The sequence below is a fragment of the Saccopteryx leptura genome, chromosome 5 (assembly GCF_036850995.1).
Source record: "Saccopteryx leptura isolate mSacLep1 chromosome 5, mSacLep1_pri_phased_curated, whole genome shotgun sequence".
Classification (NCBI taxonomy): domain Eukaryota; kingdom Metazoa; phylum Chordata; class Mammalia; order Chiroptera; family Emballonuridae; genus Saccopteryx; species Saccopteryx leptura.
The window spans coordinates 66,152,315-66,173,585 of record NC_089507.1 but is presented as its reverse complement, the minus strand read 5'-3'; the positions used below and the strand labels follow the sequence as shown (position 1 = coordinate 66,173,585).

General features: G+C 36.9%; 1 protein-coding gene across 7 annotated transcripts in view; it reads left to right on the top strand.

Moving 5' to 3' along the window:
• The window catches only part of WDFY3 (WD repeat and FYVE domain containing 3), a 286,019-nt gene that overhangs the window by 175,991 nt on the left and 88,757 nt on the right, over positions 1–21,271 (top strand). For all 7 annotated transcript variants that reach the window (XM_066385911.1, XM_066385917.1, XM_066385914.1 and 4 more), the window contains 10 exons: positions 2,701–2,882; positions 4,843–5,074; positions 6,766–6,926; positions 9,465–9,576; positions 11,542–11,732; positions 13,368–13,520; positions 17,780–17,853; positions 17,940–18,101; positions 18,987–19,081; positions 20,991–21,111. In XM_066385911.1, the coding sequence (XP_066242008.1) occupies positions 2,701–2,882; positions 4,843–5,074; positions 6,766–6,926; positions 9,465–9,576; positions 11,542–11,732; positions 13,368–13,520; positions 17,780–17,853; positions 17,940–18,101; positions 18,987–19,081; positions 20,991–21,111 (1,483 nt within the window). The remainder of the gene's footprint in view (positions 1–2,700; positions 2,883–4,842; positions 5,075–6,765; positions 6,927–9,464; positions 9,577–11,541; positions 11,733–13,367; positions 13,521–17,779; positions 17,854–17,939; positions 18,102–18,986; positions 19,082–20,990; positions 21,112–21,271) is intronic.

Genomic DNA, 21,271 nt, shown 5'->3' with positions numbered 1-21,271 from the left:
TCCTAATTAAAATGGCCTCACACCAAAAAAATAATAATATAAAAAATAAATAAAATGGTCTTGTCTTGTAATTTGGGATACTTGTTCTTTCACTATTTCTCTGACTTCTCTTTTGCAATTTTCTTTAACAGCTCTCTATTCCATCTTTTCCATAAAATTAATATTATCCAAGGTTTCACCTTTAGCCTTTGTATTCAACCTGCTCTCTATGAGAAAAGTCATCAATTTCAGTTAGCTTTAGGTCTTTAGGTCTTTTGTCCTAGGGACTCTAAAAGTAACACTTTTTATTTGTCTTTGTCCTTATATTTTCAGCTGCATACTAGACATCTTCATATGAAGAGCCTTCCTATAAACAACTCACACTATAATGTTTCTTTATAAAATCTACATCTCCTAGTCTCCTGTTTTGGGAGGTGATACCCACACTACCAGTTAGCCTAGCTTAGACACCTCAAGTCTTCCTTGAAAATACCACCCCTTTAACTAAGTGTTCCTGTATTACGTCTCCTTAATATTTCTTGAATCTTTTCTTCCTTCCTATGCTTACTGCCATAGCCTTATTAATATTGTTTATCTGGTCTTCATAATTTTAATTCTTTATTTTGTTTTTTTCTGTCTACCGTACTAGAACTATAAGTTCCTGCATACAGTGTTATTATCTGGGTAACCTAGGCAGCGCTGCTACCTACAGCAGTGCCTGGCACAGTTCACAAGTAGTATTTAAACATATAAATGAATGAGAAGAAAGAAAAATAAAGGAAAAGTCATATGGATGGCTTGGAAGGGAAATAAGAAAAGTAAATGAAGAAATTGGAAGGAGGGTGGAACTTAATGGAAAAATTAAGGAGTAGATCTAGGGATATTTCGGTAAACCAGGAAAATGTTTTCTAACTCTATAGCATTTTCACTAAATATAATTTACAAGGCTACTATAGTTGATATAGCACTAGGAATTATAATACATACATTAGTTATACATATGTTACTACTTCAAGGATCCATACCCTGAACAGCTGTAGCCCATTAAGATGCCTCAGTAATTAAAAGTTGTCAGAAACCAGTTTGCTCACCAAGATGTCCTGATATCATTGAATGCTGGATATATCTTAGTTTATGCCTGAGTCAGAATGTGAAACTCTCAGAAAATTTAATAAGTAATATTTTCTACAGTCCCCGAGAAGATGCAGTCTATTAACGAGGGAAGAGTTCTTGATTTTGCTATATATTGTTCGTTTTTCCCCACATCCTTTAGTCAGTAACATAAGAGCTTTCAAAGCTCTGTGACCCAGCTTTCCACCTAGTTTACTTAATTCTGATACTCTATTAGGTCACCAGTGGATAAGGTTCTGTCTTTTTGTAGTCTTAACTCATCAATAGATGTATATTCTAAATTGTCATTTTAAAATATAATCTTGGCATTTCAGCATATGCAGATATCTTAGGATTGAAGAAAGAGGTTAATATTTATTTATAGTTCTATCTGAATATAATTTCAACCTTTAACTTTCAGTATATTTACTTGATTGAGCTGCTTGTACTGAAAAATGGTGGGTCTGCTTTAAGTTACATTGTTATAGATTAGCTCTTCTAAATTTTTTTGAGGAGGAAAGGAGTTTTCAACATCTGGATTTCTACTGCTACCTCACTCCTTGAATAGTCAGGGAAGGTAAATTAACTTTAATTAGCTTAACATTACAATTAAGTTAATAATTGGTTATTTCCTAGCATGATCTGGCAACATTACTGGCTAGCAGAGAGAAACCAGACTGGAGTCCGGAAGTGATAGCAGAATGTTAGCAAATCACCAGAATTATCTGGTGAAGCAAGAAACGGGTCAAAATACTTTTCGATTCCATGAATCACCTTCTTATTACCAGCTATTGTCAGGTGAGGGTCCAGACTGTACAACCACGAATGAAGAACAGATAGTTGCCCCCTTGTATCATTGAGTAGAGCATATAGCAAGAATAAAATTTTAAATGTTCTTGGTTTTTTTTCTAACCAGTGCTATAATCAAATGTATGTCAAAGTAGAATTTTAAAAGGCCTTTTATAGCATTATAGGTAGTAATCAACTATTTTTTTTTGTTGTCTATCATAACTTGAGCTTATTGTCTATTTAATTTTATTTTTTTTATTTCATTAGCTATTATAACTTTATTTGGTTCTAACTGGTATTTTGAGGAGAAGAAAGCAAAAGTATATCCTAGGTTTTACTTTTTACTACAAATAAAGTTACTGAACAAAGAAATAGTGCATTTTCATTTACATCAACATCATATTATTTTAACATAAAGTCAAGATCTAGATATGAATAATTGTTTGAATGAGGATGATGATGAAATTTTAAATATTTCTTTTTTATTATGTATGACAGAGAGTCAGAGAGAGGGACAGATATGGACAGACAGGAAGGGAGAGAGATGAGAAGCATCAGTTCTTCGTTGCGGCACCTTAGTTGTTCACTGATTGCTTTCTCATATGTGCCTTGACCAGGAAGCTACGGCAGACCAAGTGACCCCTTGCTCAAGCCAGCGACCTTGGTTCCAAGCTGGTGAGCCTTGCTCAAACCAGAGGAGCCCGCGCTAAAGCCAGCGACCTCAGGGTTTTGAACCTTGGTCCTCTGTGTCCCAGTCCCATGCTCTACCCACTGCGCGACCACCTGGTCAGGCTAATTATTTCTGAACTCTCTTTCTTTTAGTTGATGATTTTAGTGAAGAATCCTCTTTTTATGAGATTCTCCCCTGTTGTGCTCGCTTTCGTTGTGGAGAACTTATAGTTGAAGGGCAGTGGCATCATCTGGTTCTGGTGATGAGCAAAGGCATGCTGAAAAACAGTACTGCAGCCCTCTACATCGATGGACAGCTTGTTAGCACTGTGAAGGTGAGCATTCTTGTGCTTGGAAATCTCAATCTGTTTTATAAGGTAGTGTAGTGTAGTGTGTGTGTGTGTGTGTGTGTGTGTGTGTGTGTGTGTGTGTGTGTGTGTGTGTGTGTGTTAAAATCATGGGCCTGGCTAGTTCATATCATTTTATTGGGAAGAATGGAAAGAAGGGGTTACACAGTAGCAAAGAGTTAGTGAATATGTCAGTGATTGAGCCAAACTGCAAAGTGGTTTTTCACAATAGAGAAATCGTTTGAAAGATGCCTAAATAAACTATGAACACAGTATATTTGTCACTTCATTGTTACTATTGTATATAGTTCAATAGATTCTATATTTCTTTTCTAAATTTATTAATTTTAGAGAGAGAGGAAGGTAGGGAGACAGACAGGTATGTCAATCTGTTCCAGTGTGTGCTCTGACAGGAGATTGAACCCACAGCCTTTGCCTATTGGGACGATTGTCTAACGGTTCGAGTGTAACCAACTGAATGATCTGGCCAGGGCTCTATATTTCTTTAGAGCTGGAATATTCATCTTTGTTTTCAGATCACCTAGATTAGTCTCTGGTAATAATAATAGATATTCCATTTTAATGTTTGTTGAATGAATGAGCGTATAAATACTTCTGTAGATAGCTATAGAATAGTCAGGAGAGAGGCAAGAGAGTTGAAATAACCAGTAAAAAATCAGGAGTTTCTTTTCTGAAGCAGGATAAATACTGCTAGTTACTTTCTATGGAAATCAACTAGCAAGCTTATAAAATTCTTTGATTTCTAAAAGTTAGTGCTCATTTTTATAATGATATCTACATCTTTGTATTGATTTGTGAAAGAAGCAACAAAGGCAAAGTTTGTCCTTTTGTGTGAATTAAAATTTAAAAAGTGAAACCAACAGCTTCCTTGAATATATTTCCCTCTTTAATGATATTTTATTGTGATATTGTGTGTCACTGGGAGAAACCCTCAGGTGCACTCTGAGAGAATGGTCATTATTTTTTGTATGCACAATTGCATTTGAAATGGCTTTGTAGATTCTCTAGTAGATTACTCTGTTACTTTTAGTGTTACTGAAAATAAAAAAATGTCCTCAGCTTCTAGAATTGAGAGATAGGAGATTTATTATTGCTGTATTTACATCGTCATCATCACTGTGCCTGTGAGAAGAAGTCAGAGTCCTGTGAAACCAGCTATAGGTCATATACTGGTCTTCAGATTCGTACTATTAACATCGTAAGGAACTGTTCTTTAATATGTGGAATAATAGATTTGATCTGAAACTAGGATAGTATTAACAAAGCAATTGACAGACAATGTTATGACAAAACAATTGATGGAAATGTCTCTTGTTCCCTCAAATGATGAAAGCTGCTTATACAACAAAACATAACTTGATTTTATTATCTTGTATACTCATTTAATGTAAATAAATTGTATGATAATTTAAGCACGTTGTCAGTGAGCAGTAGTATGATTTCAAATCTGAAAATGTATTTTACATTGAGATTAAAATATGTGTTTATAAATTATAACAGATTTTATTTTTCTAATATGTTAATATCACTTTATCCATTATGAAACACTTCTCATGAATAATTTTACTTAACAGACTCACATTAAAGGTATCAAGTATACTTGAATTCCATAGTTGGAAAGCTGTTTTTATATCAACCAAAAATTTTATAGAAGCATTATTAATTTGCTATGCAAACCAACTACAGTGCCTTCTTTTAGCATTAGATAGGTTATCTATAGTAGGCAGTTGGATAACATGTTTCCAACTTCCATGTCAGGTTCCAGAATCTTGGTCTGCCCTTATTTCTCACCCCAACTGCTTTTGTATGTTAATAAGGTTTATGACCTTGGGATAATGAAAAAATACACCAAGAATGCTTATCTTCTCGGGGAGGGGGAATTTTTTTTTGATCATAGCTCACACATTTGCTTTTGTTTTCTTTATAGCTTCATTATGTTCACAGTACTCCCGGGGGTTCAGGTTCGACAAATCCACCTGTTGTCAGCACAGTGTATGCATACATCGGTACTCCACCTGCCCAACGCCAAATTGCTTCATTGGTTTGGCGCCTAGGACCCACACATTTTTTGGAAGAAGTTTTACCTCCTTCAAGCATTACGATAATTTATGAACTAGGACCAAATTATGTTGGGAGCTTTCAGGCTGTATGTATGCCATGTGAGTAACTGAACTCTTATTCAGGTTGTATAAAACTTAACCCCTACAGTGTAGAAGCATGAATTAAGTGCATGTGTGTCTATAACATTATATTTTATGTTTATCTAAAAAATGGGGCCTACTCTTCTACTTTTCTTCAGTGTGATACTATTGATCATTTACTCCTATTCACAGTGTTCTACTCCAGTAATCATAGTGTACTTTCCTGATTTTTGTCTTCATGTCTGATCACTAATTTTCCAGTTCCTTTTTTCTGCTCTAAGATGTAGGGGTACATTTTCCTTAAGAGTCTAACCTCAGCCGCCTTCTCTTTCTATAATTTTTCCTATTACATGGGGCAGTTTGAAGTGTATCTACTCTAGTTAAAGGAAGGAATGATAGGTCCAGAAAACACACACACACTCTTTAGGTTAGAGCAGTTTACTTGAAATTTTCTTTCTTTTTTTTTTTTTTTTTTTGAGAGAGAGACAGAGAGAGGGATAGATAGGGACAGACAGACAACGGAGAGAGATGAGAAGCACCAGTTCTTCTTTGCGACACCTTAGTTGCTCATTGACTGCTTTCTCATATGTGCCATGACCAGGGGGCTACAGCAGAGCGAGTGACCCCTTGCTCAAGCCAGTGACCTTTGGGCTCACACCAGCGACCATAGGGTCATGTTTATGATTCCGTGCTCAAGCTGGTGAGCCCAGGCTCAAGCCAGATGAGCCCTCACTCAAACCGGCGACCTCGGGTGTTTCGAACCTGGGTCCTCTGCATCCCAGTCCAATGCTCTATGCATGTCGCCACCACCTGGTCATAAATTTTTCTTATCTCTTTACTCTTGCTGTTCACTTCTTGTTATCCTTTCTCCCAAAAAATAATTTGGAATCAAAGGAACTGATGTTAAGCTGTAGTATTCTTTTCAGATAGTGTCTTCCTTCTCCCTATTCTTGTTCTACATAAGTTCTCAGAAGTTAGAAGAAGTATATTGTAAATGGTAATAAGCCTATGGCTGAAGAATCTTTTACTCATGTTCTTGATTAGATAGCATCTATTATAGCTAACACTTCTTGAGCACTTAATATGTGCCACGTAAGTTAATACACATAAAGGTCACAGCTGTTCTGAGCTTTTCACATACATTTATTTATCTCCTCAAAGTATTGAGAGTTAGGTACAATTATTATCCCCATTTTACAGATGAGGAGGCTCAGGGATATATAGGTCACACAGCTTTTAAGTGATATAGCAGAGATTCAAGCGTAAGCCTTTTAGCTCTAAAACTGTGTTCTTAAACACTCTGCCATGCTGTCTAGAAGATGACAGAGAGTACAGGTGGGGCTGTCGTTGGGGAGGAGGCCTAGCGCACAAAGGTCACGGGCGCTCCACTCATTTTCATTTCTCTTCTTGTGTTAACCTAGGGTAAGTGTTTTTGTGATTTGTTTGATAACAGTGAAAACTCTTCCTTTATATTACGCTGTATGTTAAGAATATTTTCAGAGTAAAACTTGGACTGTAAAGCTCTGTGACTAGATGACTTTCCCTATTTATACTTAAAGAAATAAATGAAGAGCTGAAAATTAAAGTTTTCCAATTTAGCTCCCTTGTTCCACTTCAAAAGATTTTCAAGTATGCTGATTTAAAGTGATATGCAGATTCAAGTATTTGTTAGAATAACGATTTTGAAAAAGATTATTTTTCTTTTGAAGGTAAAGATGCAAAATCAGAAGGAATAGTCCAATCTCCTGTGTTACTAGTACCAGAAGAAAAGGTATCATTTGGCCTCTATACACTCTCGGTGTCTTCCCTAACAGTGGCAAGAATCCGGAAGGTGTACAACAAGTTGGACAGCAAAGCTATTGCTAAGCAGGTAAGCAGAATGATTTCCTGCCAGTGGTGGCGATTCTCCCTGGAAAGGTGCTTTGGAGATTTGTCATGTGCACCGCCTAAGTGGTGCTCAAACAATGCCTTTCACGTAGCGTTATATTGGGTTGTTTTGTCTTGGAACTTAAACCAAAACATATTTAGATATTAGCTTCATTTGGAAAAGGAGGAATTTCCTTTTTAGTGCATGGTTTATAATACTGTGTTTTTATTGGCAATTTGAATAATTGAAATCAGAGACCTAAAGACAATAATTGCTGTTTCTAAGGCTACAACTTAAGGTTTTTCTGGATCCTAATAAGTGCACCATTTTGTTTAGAACACATTAATGGATAAAGAGAAAATTTCTTCCTTTATGGTTCTTACATTCTCATAAGAGACAGACAATAATAACTAAAGAAATAACATAATTTTAAGCATATTTTAGAAAGGGAAGAGTGCTATGCAGATACATAAAGCAGTGAAGAGGAAAGAGATAAGATTAATGTTGCCAATAGGATGGCCAGAGAAGCCTCACTGAGAAGGTGAAATTTGAACAGACTTGGAAAGAGATGAGGCAGCAAGCAGTGAGAATATGGAGAATGGACAGAGTGTAAGTGTAGGTGGGGGTTGCATTCTAGGAACACAGGTGCTGAGGCCACAAGGAAAGTGCTTGCCTGCTGCAGAGGCATGTGTGACTAGAGTGGAATAAAACTAGACCTGGATAGTAGGAGGAGGACTCTGACAAGTATAGTGGACTATTTTGTTTAGAATTGATAGGCAATTCTAAAGATGTTGACTTTAACCGAGTGAGGTGCAAAGCATGGTGGAGTTTCATAAATAGGAATGAAATGTTAGGACTTTTTAACCAGGATTACTATAACTTCTATTGAGAATAGATGGAAGGGGGACAAAGGTAGAAGCAAGGAGACCAGTTCTGAGGCCAGTGCAATAATAATTCACATGGGAGATGACGGTGGTCAGAACTCAGGGAAAGCAGAGACTGTGATGAGAAGTGGTCAGATCTGAGGTATATTTTGAAGATCGAGCTAACATTTTTTGATGGTTGATGGGCTGGATTGTGAGGAGAAGAGTCAAGGATAACACCAAGACTTTTTTACTCTTAACAAGAAGGAAAATGGAGTCATTTTTTTTTATTTGGAGAACACTATAGGAAGAGTAATTGAGGGGGTGGTACTGAGAATTATGTTTTGCAAAAGTTTGAGAAGCTGACTCTTAGTGGAACTGTCAGAGCCATTGGACATAGGGTTTGAATGCCCTGAGTATTCACAGATGGTGTCGAAGCCATGATACTAGGTTCATTCACCAAAGCATAGGTGTGGATAGAGAAGAGGAAAGGTTTTTAGGCTGATACCTGGGATATCCCAGTGTTGTGGAGTTGGGGATATGAAGAAGAACCAGCTGAGAAGACAAAGGATAGCAGCCAGCAGCATGGAAAAGAACTTAAGAGGACTCATTGGGTTTTATAAGGCAGGAGTCCTCAGTGAGCTGTTTTGGTTGATCAAGGAAGGCAAAATCCAAGGGGAAGGAAATCAAGAGACTAGAAGGAAAGGATTTGGGAACAGTTAAGTATTGACAGCTTTTGTGCAGAGGTTTGTCTGTGAATATGTGTACCATCTTCTAAGGAACATAAACTACATAAATTTAGTTCTACAGGTAACAATAAAATGAAAGTATTAAGGTTGTATTTGCTTGAAAGCACACTATGTGCACGTGTGTGTGCATGCACACATATACATACCGAATTGAACATTTCTTTTAGGTGAGTGTGTTTATAAACTCTGAATACAGAGTAAAGCTAATATGTTTACTGATCAGAAGTACTGCAAGGCAGAGAGTGATGCGAACCTTTAAACCACAACAGAGTTTTATTGAAAAGACCTCTGAAGCTATTTCTCAAGAACCCGTCATCATCATCTCAGTAGTAGATTGTATTGTACTTACTTTCTCTGAATTTACACACTTTTGGAAGTGTTTGCAGATTAAAAAAAAGAATGCTCATGTTTTTAATATTCTGATAAGGGGAGAGAGGAAAGATACATTACCCATCATGTCTTTTTTTTTCTTTTTCAATAAAAATGTTCATAATGCAGTCCTGCCATTTGCAACATGGATGGACTTAGAGGGTATTATGCTAAGTGAAGTATGTCAGACAGAGAAAGAAAAATACTACATGATTTCAGTTATATGTGGCATTAAAAAAATCAAAGCAAGTGAACAGACAAGAGAAAACAGACTCATAGAAACAAGAAACAAGCTGATGGTTGCCAGAGGAAAAGAGGGTGGGGGATGAGTGAAAAGGTGAAGGGGAATATAGTCAATGGTAGTGTGAAAACTTTGCATGGGGATACATGGGTATTAGATTTAGTGTTGTGAGCACACAGTAAGATATATACAGAAATGTTGAATCACTGTGTTGTACATCTAAAACTAATGTAAGATTGTATGTCAACTATACTTTAGTTAAAAAATGTTCAGACTGTTCTTCTCTAGTTACATTTTTTTATCCGTTCCTATTCTTCAGTTAGGCATTTCCTCCCATGAGAATGCCACTCCTGTGAAGTTAATCCACAATTCAGCAGGACATCTTAATGGACCTGCACGGACAATTGGAGCTACTTTGATTGGGTACTTGGGTGAGTCAGATTGTTGTTGTTCCAGACTTCTTTATTTTCCTTCAAATCTGCATTCACTTCCCTCATTTAAGGGGGCGGTTCATCTTTTATAGTGCTAACCTGTAATGTTCTTGTAATATTTAGGACTAATGTAATAATCTCAAACTTCAGCCCACTTTAGAAATTGTAACCTCTATAAAATCCCTTTAATTTTTCTTCTTTTGTCATCACTGATGAGCACTGACTAGATACTTCTGTGTAATTTCAAGGTAAATGTCACAGTACATTTAGAGACAGATGTAAAGACTTAGAGATGTTGATGATTGTTGGTGCAGGAGTGGTGGCACTCATGAGCACTCCTGTTATTTGGAAATGAGTTAGAAATAAGAGCTTCAAAGTGTAAACACTGTGACTCCAACTCTAGTAAAATTCAGAACTGGTACACATTCTGCAGAGCCATTTACCTTAGAAGTTTTCTAAATCCAGTGTCATAATGTCTGAAAGTATTATGAATACTGAAGAACATATGAAATATAAAATGCATATTAGCTTTATTTTTAAAAATCTAAATCTTGATCAGTAGGCAAATGACATTCAAGCAATGCCATTTTAAAAAAATGTTAGGGCCCTGGCTGGTTGGCTCAGTGGTAGAGCATCAGCCTGGCGTGCAGGAGTCCGGGTTTGATTCCCGGCCAGGGCACACAAGAGAAGCGCCCATCTGCTTCTCCACCCCTCCCCCTCTCCTTCCTCTCTGTCTCTCTCTTCCCCTCCCGTAGCCAAGGCTCCATTGGAGCAAAGTTGGCCCGGGCGCTGAGGATGGCTCTGTGGCCTCTGCCTCAGGCACTAGAATGGCTCTGGTTGCAACAGAGCCATACCCCAGATGGGCAGAGCATCGCCCCCTGGTGGGCGTGCCGGGTGGATCCCGGTCGGGCGCATGCGGGAGTCTGTCTGACTGCCTCCCCGTTTCCAACTTCAGAAAAATATAACAACAACAAAAAAATGTTAGGAGTGTAGATGTGAATTTTTTTTTCTTCTTTTTCAAGTGACAGGAAGGGAGATAGAGAGACAGACTCCCACATATGCCCTGACCAGGATTCACCAAGCAACCCCATTTGGGGCTGATGGTCTCTGCCTGTCAGGGGCCATGCTCACAACCAGGCTATTTTCAGCACCTGAGGTGGAGGCTCCACAGAACCATCCTCAGTCCCCAGGGCCTTTGCACTTGAACCAATTGAGCCATGGCTGTGGAAGATGAAGAGAGAGAGAAAGGGTAGGGGAAAGAGTAGAGAAGCAGATGGTTGCTTCTCCTGTGTGCCCTGATTGGGAATTGAACCTGGGACATCCATACGCCGGGATGATGCTCTACCACTGAGCCAACTGGGCAAGGTTTAACTTATTTTTTTTGACACAATGTTCCAGTACTGCGTTTCTCATAATTATGCTCTTCTGGGGTCACTGATGTACTGTTACTAGATTACATAACTGGGAGAAGCTTTGAGTGTAATGGTCAGTAATGTGCTTTGCATGAGGGAATATGTCATCCTTGCAAGGATGGCTTTTCCATCCCACTGCGCAGTTCACAGAGTTGAAGCGCTTTTGCTCTCCCCAAATTTATTCCCCAGCAGTCCTATGAAGACATTCTCACTTACCTCAGAAAAGCATTCTGAAGGCCTCTGTACTTGTGAGTCTTCTTACATTGCCCGAAGTCACACAGAAACATCTGTGCTTGCTCTCAAACCCAGCGCTCTTCTGCTCGCTCCTCTGTTCCTGCTCTTCTCTGAGAGTACATACGTTAGTGTTCATTGTTTTCTCCCAGAATCTACTTTGAAGGATTTTTTGTTTGTTTGATTTTAGAATTTTTACTTTAGGATTGAAGGGTTTTTTTAAGTGTTATTAATGCTTAATAAAATTTTATTAAGATGACTTATTCAGTTCTTATTTACATGGGGGCTTTATTTTAATTATTTTTCACTGTCTTTTAATCAGGAGTAAGAACATTTGTCCCTAAGCCTGTTGCCACTACCTTGCAGTACATTGGTGGAGCCGCAGCCATCCTGGGCCTGGTGGCCATGGCTTCTGATGTGGAAGGGCTCTATGCAGCCGTCAAGGCCCTGGTTTGTGTGGTCAAGAGCAACCCACTGGCCAGCAAAGAAATGGAAAGAATCAAGGGCTACCAGGTTTGTAACCATAAAGCTTTCCTTTTGCTTTTCTTTACATGAAAATAAAACCTTAGTTTTATTCTTGTGTTCTCAAACTCTGGAAGAATTATATTGCCAAATAACCTTTAAAAGTTAATAATTTTTTTAAAAACTAACACATTTCAAGTGAGATTATGAGTTGTTTTCTTTATTTGGTTTATCCTTATTCTCATATTTTATCAAATCTCACTCAACCTTTGAATTAGGCTATGTTATTTCAGTATAGTTTTGATATATTTGAATAATTTTCAGAACAATGGTTTGCTAGTTTGGGATTTTTTTTTATAGAAATAGGAATAAAATGAAATGGGGTCGTACTACCACCTGCTCTAGAGACGTCCAGATCAGTAGCAGAGCAGAGCTCTCCCCATTTTCCCTGTCTCTCCCCTCACCCTCCTTTCATCTTTCACCCCCTTGACTTAACCTAGCAGAGTGAGACCCATGGTATAGCTGTACCATTCATTGCTAATCCTGAAAACTCATGTGAGGTTAAAAATTACACGTTTGTATATCCACAGTCTCTACTAGGTTTAGGCAGACAGTTACTTGTAAGCAGAGAAAAAGTATTTGGAGCCAGATTTAATCCCTTTAATGTAAATGAAGTACAAATGCCTTCTGTAGCTTTAGCCAATAGTTGATTGGAAATGGATAGACTATTTACTACACTGTTTTCTATTGATTTAATCACATTATTTTGGTGAGAGTTTTGTTTTGCTAAACTCTTATAATGATTTATTGCAACATTGTTTATCGTGAAAACATAGGAACAACCTAAATGTTACAATAGCATGTGACTAATAATACTGTAACATTCCATAAAATATTATTAGACTTTTTAAAACATAAAAACTATGTTACATCGGCCTTGCGTGCAGAGGACCCGGGTTCGATTCCCGGCCAGGGCACACAGGAGAAGCGCCCATTTGCTTCTCCACCCCTCCGCCGCGCTTTCCTCTCTGTGTCTCCCCCCCCCCCCCCCCCCCCCCCCCCCCGCAGCCAAGGCTCCATTGGAGCAAAGATGGCCCGGGCGCTGGGATGGCTCTGTGGCCTCTGCCTCAGGCGCTAAAGTGGCTCTGGTCGCAACATGGCGACGCCCAGGATAGGCAGAGCATCGCCCCCTGGTGGGCAGAGCTTCGCCCCTGGTGGGGCGTGCCGGGTGGATCCCGGTCGGGCGCATGCGGGAGTCTGTCTGACTGTCTCTCCCTGTTTCCAGCTTCAAAAAAATGGAAAGAAAAACAAAAACAAAAACAAAAAAACTATGTTACAAAAGAAAAAAATCCTTCTGATAGAATGTATGAAGAGAAAAAGAATAGAAAATTATATATGCATGATGATAACAGCAATTTAAAAATTTGTATGTGAAGTGAAAGTTACGTAAAAGTGGATATTTTCATAATGGAGTAATGGAATTTCCTTGCTTCTTAGATTCTCTCTAATATTAATGTTATAATTAAAATTTGGAAATCAGCATAGAAGTCTTGGGGATTGCTCTACATAGAGTTCTGCAGTGGGTATGCATATATAGATAAACATATATATTTAAACGTGTATATCTGCATTTGTTTGTATATATAGTATGATTAATAACAAGCATTTGATTTTCCTTTCTTTTAGTTGCTAGCAATGCTGCTTAAGAAGAAACGTTCCCTTCTTAACAGCCATATTCTCCATCTAACTTTTTCCTTGGTGGGAACTGTTGATAGTGGACATGAGACCTCCATTATTCCCAATTCAACTGCTTTCCAGGATCTACTTTGTGATTTTGAAGTATGTATATAAATACTAACTGATGATATGTAGTCAGTGAATCCCTTTCTTATTGTGTCAATTGATAGAGCTCACTATTAAACAATTTTGTCTCTTAGGTGTGTTCTTTAGTTTTATGGTGCTCATGTTAATGTCATTAGTAAATGAAAAATAGAATAGTGATGGAGTTCCTTCTCCCCAAGGATACTGTTTTACAAATAGTATAGAAGTGAAATAGTACAATAGCTAATTTGCTGCTGCCTCTGGCATTACAAGAGGCAAACATATTTTTGTTGAGTAATTCTGATACAAACTTTATCTCAATAAATAGGAGCTAGATGTAGAATTTTGATTAATAGTAGCTCCATAATAAAATACTCATTTTGCCAAATAACAAGTTTTCATTTCCCCTGTCTTGTTACCATAAACCACTTCTACTTGTCCTCTCAAGGAAACTCTTACTCTTGCATATCCTTTGTCCATGAACTTCTTGTCCTCAGCACTGTGTTTACCAGTCAGTATATATTTTTATAACTACAGGGTGGGGCAAAAGTAGGTTTACAGTTGTGAGTATGCAAAGCACAGTTTATTCTTATGTTATTTATTAATTATGGTATTCTATACAAACAACTGTAAAGCTACCTTTGCCAAGTCTGTATATGCATCTTCCCTTGTGAGACTATGGGGTTTGAGTACAGAGATTATATCTAGTTTCTTCTTTATATCCCTACCACCCAGATGGTGCCTAACACTTAATACTGGCTAACTGTAATGTCTAAGCCCTAACTCTTCTTCATACTTACTGTAAGCCCTGCCTTGTTAGTTATTTAAATTCTTGACAAATAGGCTATGTGCCCCAATTGCTTTACTGAAACTATTTTGAAAGCTCCTTGGCAGCCTCAGCCTGGCCTATAACTAGATACAGTTGTCAGTACGCATAGCTCTCATTAGCATATGTTGTAGTCTCTTTCCCTCTTTTTTAATCTCCTTGTTCTTTTGCTACTTTTTGGGTATCACTATCCTGGTTCTTACATTTTTCTCACTACTTTTTCTGTAATTTTATGGCATGAAGTTTTTATTATTTTAGATAAAAGTGTCCAATATCACTTTATTATCTTTTTCTTTATTTGTTGTTTTTTTTTCTTTTTGATGCTCACCCAGTTATGAAGCCTCATCACCACAGAGTTGATTCTTAAATCTAAATCTCTAGCTTGCATCTGAATGCCACTTATTCCTAAATTCTTGTTCAACATTTCCATTTTTATGTCCCAGCAATGCCTTAACATCCTTGCCGTATTACTTCTTCCTTCTGACTTATGGTTCTGTTATTAACACCACCATTCCCCCAATCACTGAGACTTGAAATTGAAAATTTTATAAAGAGTAATATTAAGTTGTATATATCCTACCTCTATATTTTATGTAGTCCACCATTTTTGTTTCTATTGCTATATACTAATCTAAGCCCTGATCAGTTTTTCTTACCTCTCACCTGCTTTCCCTTTCCTCAGTCTGTCCTGTTTTTTACCTCATTCTTTCTAAGGCATAGTCATAGCAGTTCTTCAAAAAAAGGAACTTCCTTTGATTTCCCCTTCCTACACAGTAAACTACACATTTCTTAGCCTGATACTCAAGGTTCTAAAACACAAACCTCTCATTCTTTTAGCAAATGTCTATTGAGCATTTTTGAACCAGGAATTGCATGAGGTACTGAAGATGTGAAAATACAGATCGAGTCCACGCCTCAAGGCATTTAGTCCATTAGAAGAGAAAAACAAATCAATAAACAATTAAAAACTTGTGAAAGCACAGGGCCCTGGCCGGTTGGCTCAGTGGTAGAGCGTCGGCCTGGCGTGCAGAAGTCCCGGGTTCGATTTCCGGCCAGGGCACACAGGAGAAGCACCCATCTGCTTCTCCACCCCTCCCCCTCTCCTTCCTCTCTGTCTCTCTCTTCCCCTCCCGCAGCCGAGGCTCCACTGGAGCAAAGATGGCCCGGGCGCTGGGGATGGCTCCTTGGCCTCTGCCCCAGGCGCTAGAGTGGCTCTGGTCGCAACAGAGCGACGCCCCCGGAGGGGCAGAGCATCGCCCCCTGGTGGACAGAGCGTCGCCCCTGGTGGGCGTGCTGGGTGGATCCCGGTCGGGCGCATGCGGGAGTCTGTCTGACTGTCTCTCTCCGTTTCCAGCTTCAGAAAAAAACAAAAACAAAAAACTTGTGAAAGCACAGAGAGAAAGGTATGCAGAAAGAACTGTGCGAGGACTAAGGAGACCTACTTAACCAAGCCTAGCTTCTTTTCATCTAGTAACTGACATTTAAATCTAGGGTTATCTTTAGTTTCAGAGTTCCCATTAAAATCTAATGTGCAAACATCAGAAATTTAAGTGCTTGACAAACAGTGGCTTTATTTATATTATCTTGCTCACTTTATGGCATTATATAGCATTCTTAATTACCCCAAACCATAGGGATCTAAGAACTTAATGCACCCCATTTTTAGAACAGGCATTTGAAAAATATAAGTAAAATAATTGTAATAGCTACAAGCTTTTCTCTTTTAGTAATCGTCCTAGAATTTATAATATACATTCACGTGTAACAATTTAGTGTATCTAGTAGTGTATAAACCTGCAGCAGTGAACTTCCATTTCTTCCTCCTATTTTTAGTGCTATTGTTAACAGACATTTTACTTCTATTATGTTTATATTCTCCACAGTATTTTATATTATAGCTTTAAATAGTCAATTATTTTCTAAAGATGTTTTAAAAATTCTTTTATATTTTCCCACGTACATAGCATTCATGGCATTCTTTATCCCTTTGTGTATCCAGCTTCCCATCTCATGATTTTTCTGCTGAAAGAACTTCCTTTAACATTTTCTGCAGTGCCATTTGCTGACAAAAAATCCTCTGCCTTGAAAAATCTTTATTTTCTTCTATTTTTTAAAGGATATTTTGCATAGAATATAATTCTCATTAATGTTTTTTACTCTTTTTATAATTTAAAGGTATCAGTCACTTCATTGTCATCGTTAGTTTCTTCTTCGGTTTTATTGGTTTTTCTAGATCTGTGAATTTGTCATTTTCATCAAATTGAACATTTTTTTTTAGTCATATTTCTTAAACTATTTTTCCTGGTGCCCCCGAACCTGTTCTAGACTCTATTTACACATATCTTACGGTATTTGATTTTGTCTCACAAGCTGGTAATGCTCTATGTAGTAATTCCTTTTCAGCATCTTTCCTCATGCTTCATTTTGATTAATTTGTATTGCTATGTCTTCTAGTCCACTGAATTTTTTTCTGTAGTATCTAATCTACTGTTAGTTTCATCTAGTACATGTTTCATTTTAGATATTTTTCACCTGTAGAACTTCATTTTGGATCTTCAGTTATCTATTTCCACATCATGTTCATATTTTTGGTACATTTGTTAGCATATGGATCACATTTTTAATAGTTTTTTTAAGGTCTTGATAATTTCATCACCTCTGCCATTTCTGGGCTGTTTATAATAATTGGGTTTTTTCCTAGGTAGGAATAATATTTTCCCCTTTTTTTTTTCATACTTGGTTATTTTTGATTGCATGCTAAATTTTACATTGTTGAGTGCTAGATTTTGATGTATTCCTTTTTAAAGAGTATTGAATTGGCTTCAGCATTGCATTTATCTTGATCCTTTTGAAACATGCCTTTAAGCTCTGTTAGGGTGAACCTAGAAAAACCTTTAGTCTAATGCTGTTTTAGCCCCACACTAAGATATTACACTTCTGCGACTCTCCCAAATCCCCATGTATTACGAAGTCTCTACACGCTGGAAGGAGGGATTGAAAGCTAGTTTCAGCTCTTTGTGAATCCAGGAGTTATTTGGTATACTATTTTGCAGTGGTTAATACTAGTTTTGGACCCTGCACGAGATTCCAGTCAATCAGTCTTTGTATTCGGTATATAACATTCAGTATTCATTATATTCCATATTTGTATTCAGTATTGAGAAATCATATTCAGTCATTGATTCCAGGGAAACTTTTCATAGCTCTTGCCTTTTCAGTTGATTACTCCACTAGGACAATTTCCGTAGCAATTACTCTTTTATAAACAGAATCAGAAGTCAAATATACAAGCAGTTTTGTAGGACTTCACCAAATAAAAATTATAATAAGGAAGTTACATTAAGTTAATTAATGAGTGAAATAAGTTTCATATGTTACATTTTTGTTTGTTGGATTGGTATTTGGGGTATTTTTTAACCCTAAATATATCACTTATTTATTTTTATTGTAGGTCTGGCTCCATGCACCATATGAACTTCATCTTTCCTTATTTGAACACTTCATTGAACTGCTCACAGAATCCAGGTATTAGTTAATACCTATGCAGTTAATTGGGTTTTTTTAATAGAAGAGACGATAGTAGAGTGAATGAAGTGTTCTTTCTCTTATAGTGAAGCTTCAAAGAATGCCAAATTAATGAGGGAATTACAGCTAATCCCAAAGCTGCTACTGACTCTTCGAGATATGTCCTTATCCCAACCTACCATTGCTGCTATTGGTAATGTGTTGAGCTTCCTACTGCAAGGTTTTCCCAGCAGCAATGATCTACTCAGGTAGGGACACTTTCTGTATTTGTCTGTTTGTTAACTGGAAGTATTAGTGAGGTTAAGATAAATGAGATGATTGTATTTGTTACCTATACCTGTATAACACCTATAATGTTAATAACTATTCAAGACTTTTGTAAGGCACAGAGCACACTTACCTTAGTAGCTTGCCTTTGTAAAGGAAAGCCAAGTATTGCTACTAGTTAGTAATAGAATATTGCTAAGAAAAGGTTAGGAATAACCCCCAGTGATTGATTGCCCTTTATATAACAGGATTGAGTATAGGAATTCTCGGTCCCTCTTCCTCCAAGCCCTGCTGTTCTCTCTGCGCATAAGCATACCCAGAGTGAGCATACCTTCTCCTTTATGTTTGTTCTCTATCATCCAAAACAGATGATATTTTACTTTTGCATATTCAAATCTTTTATATGATGTATTATTTTGTTGCTAATGTGAAATATTGCTTAAGGCGTGTTGAACTGTTCCAACTATAAGCCTACTTTTGCCCCCACCCTATATAATGTTAATTGCAATAGTCCAGATACAATTACCTGAAGATCTATAAAGATGATTTAAATCAGGGGTCTCAAACTCAACTTAGCATGTGGGCCGCAGAGCAAGATCACAGCCGTTCGGCGGGCCGCACTAGGTCTACAAAAGGCAACTGTTACGCAACACTTTTCTCACTACAGTTGAAAACAAAAAAAAATCAGTACAACAAGCACAATCCGGGCCGCATGCGGCCCGCGGGCCGCGAGTTTGAGACCCCTGATTTAAATTAAGAAATACTATTTTGTTTTACATTCCTTTCTTTTTGTTTTTTATATATTGCTGTTTGTTTTGGGGAGAGAAAAAAATAAAATTCATAACCTTTTCTTCTTGTACTTAAAGGTTTGGCCAGTTTATTTCATCTACTTTACCAACCTTTGCAGTTTGTGAGAAGTTTGTAGTTATGGAAATAAACAATGAAGAGAAGCTTGAACCTGGTGAGTAGATTCTGGAATTGGAAAACTGCTGTGCCCTCTTTTCTTCTGGCACAAGTAGGCCTGGATTAGGTGTGATACAGTCACATTACTTTTCTCCTTACATTAGTTTTTTGGTCTTTTTCAGTTGTATTTGTCTTAAATCAAACCTATACAATATGCAGAAGTTCAGAATTACCCACAGATTTTAATAAGATGTGGATTTTACTTAAAAAAGAAAATCTTCTCATTTTTAGAGGATTTTTAACATTGTTCCTTTAAACAGCAAACTCTTTTAGGGTGATATTTTAACATTATTTGATTTTTTTTAAATTGGTGTACATTTCTTCAGAAACACAAATACTTGCTAATTTGAATTATATCTATATTGCTATTATTTTCACTTCCTAGTTAAATATTTAGTAGTCATTTAGGGAAAGAACTTTTCACTAGAATCATTTTATATACGTATAAAATAAAAACAGTTTTCTAAGTTGTGAGATTCTGCCCGTGACAGCTTCTATTTTGGTTTCTCTTTTTAACTTTTCTCATTTGGTACATATTTTTTCCACCTCTGTTCCAATATATATTATTTTTCCTTTAATATTCTAGGACAGGAGATTTAGTTGGAACACATTTGAAGGGACCTTTTAGATTGACGTGTAATTAAATTGACAATATCTTATATTGGTCCAGCATTAATTACATTATTATCCTGTTAAATTTTTCCAGAATCATATCACATAAAGACTTCCTTTAAACACTTACACCACCCACCGGGAGTGTGGAGAAAAAGTGCTCCGGCCTCTGTAGTATCCGGTCTCACAGAGGAGTTCCCCGTACTAGCTAGCCCATCTGGGGCACGGCCTCCCCAGGGCTCCATGAATGAGAAGAAAAAGTGTCACCTTGTTTTTCAAAGGAGAGACTAAGTGACTTTCTGCAAATCACAGAGCAGAGCATAAGGCCCTAACTGCCTACCTACTGCCTAGTAGTTTGGAACAATTTTGACATTTCTTTTGTAAATTAAATTAGTGGATGAGAACCATAAAGACCAGATAAATAGGTAAAACTTAATTAAGTGCTTTAGACCTGCCAGGCACTGTTTAAGCACTTTCCATAATTTTATAACAAACCCTATAACCTAGGTACTATTGTTACCTTTTCTAAACCACTGCATTTTTCTTTCATATGCTAGGATCATTTCTAAGTTCTGAATTAACATAGGCCAAGGAAATAGGAATTAGAAGTGAAAGTACTATTAAAATCTTTGGAAATATATAACACATTTATTTCAAGTATAAAAAAATGTAGGAGAAATGTTTCTCTACTCTCCATATTTCTTGCTGGCTTTTTGAATTCAATAATCACAGCTCATGTAAAATTTCCTTTAAGAGCACAGTAGTAGGGATGTATAAATTAGCAAATTTTTCCATTGATCTACCAAGTAGGTTAGTATTTTCATCACTTCATTGCCAGCTGAAATAATAAGGAAAGTCAGAATTATATTACTGGTCTTATTATTTAGTATATGCATTGATTGTGTATTTGCTATGGACTAAACACTGTACTGAGTATAATATGTTCCCAAAACTTTAAATCATACATTTTTCTTTCAAGTAGTTTACACAGTTTTCAGGATGCAACTACAAAAAGGGAAATGGCTTGAATTATTCTGAACAGTACTATAATAATCAATGCAAAATAAATAGCATAAAAGGTCTGTGCAGTATGGAATAAATAAAACACCAGTTCAAGTGGGAAGAATTAATCTGGAAATTCAGTGTTTATTGTTTTAAACTATATTTGCAAATTAAGTGAAGCATAACTGACAAAAAACTAGACATAAAAATTAAGTGAGATTTCCTGGAACAGTGTTGGATATTTTATCCTAATTTATCTGCTAGGCAATTTAATGTGTTTATTTTCATTGTAGGAACTGAAGACGAGTTTGTAGGTCTGGTATCTGCAAATCTTATACTTTTGAGGAACAGACTTCTAGATATCTTGCTAAAACTAATTTACACCTCTAAAGAAAAGACAAGCATTAATTTGCAGTAAGTAAAATCTTTTTAGAGCTAATGGTACCAGTTGCTATTACTAGTTAATTCACAGTAGACAAAGGAAAGAATTTCCACTGACTTTCATATATTTTTAAACCCTGAAATTTATATAGTATCTCAAGAACAAAACCTAATCTTACAATTTCTTAATGAT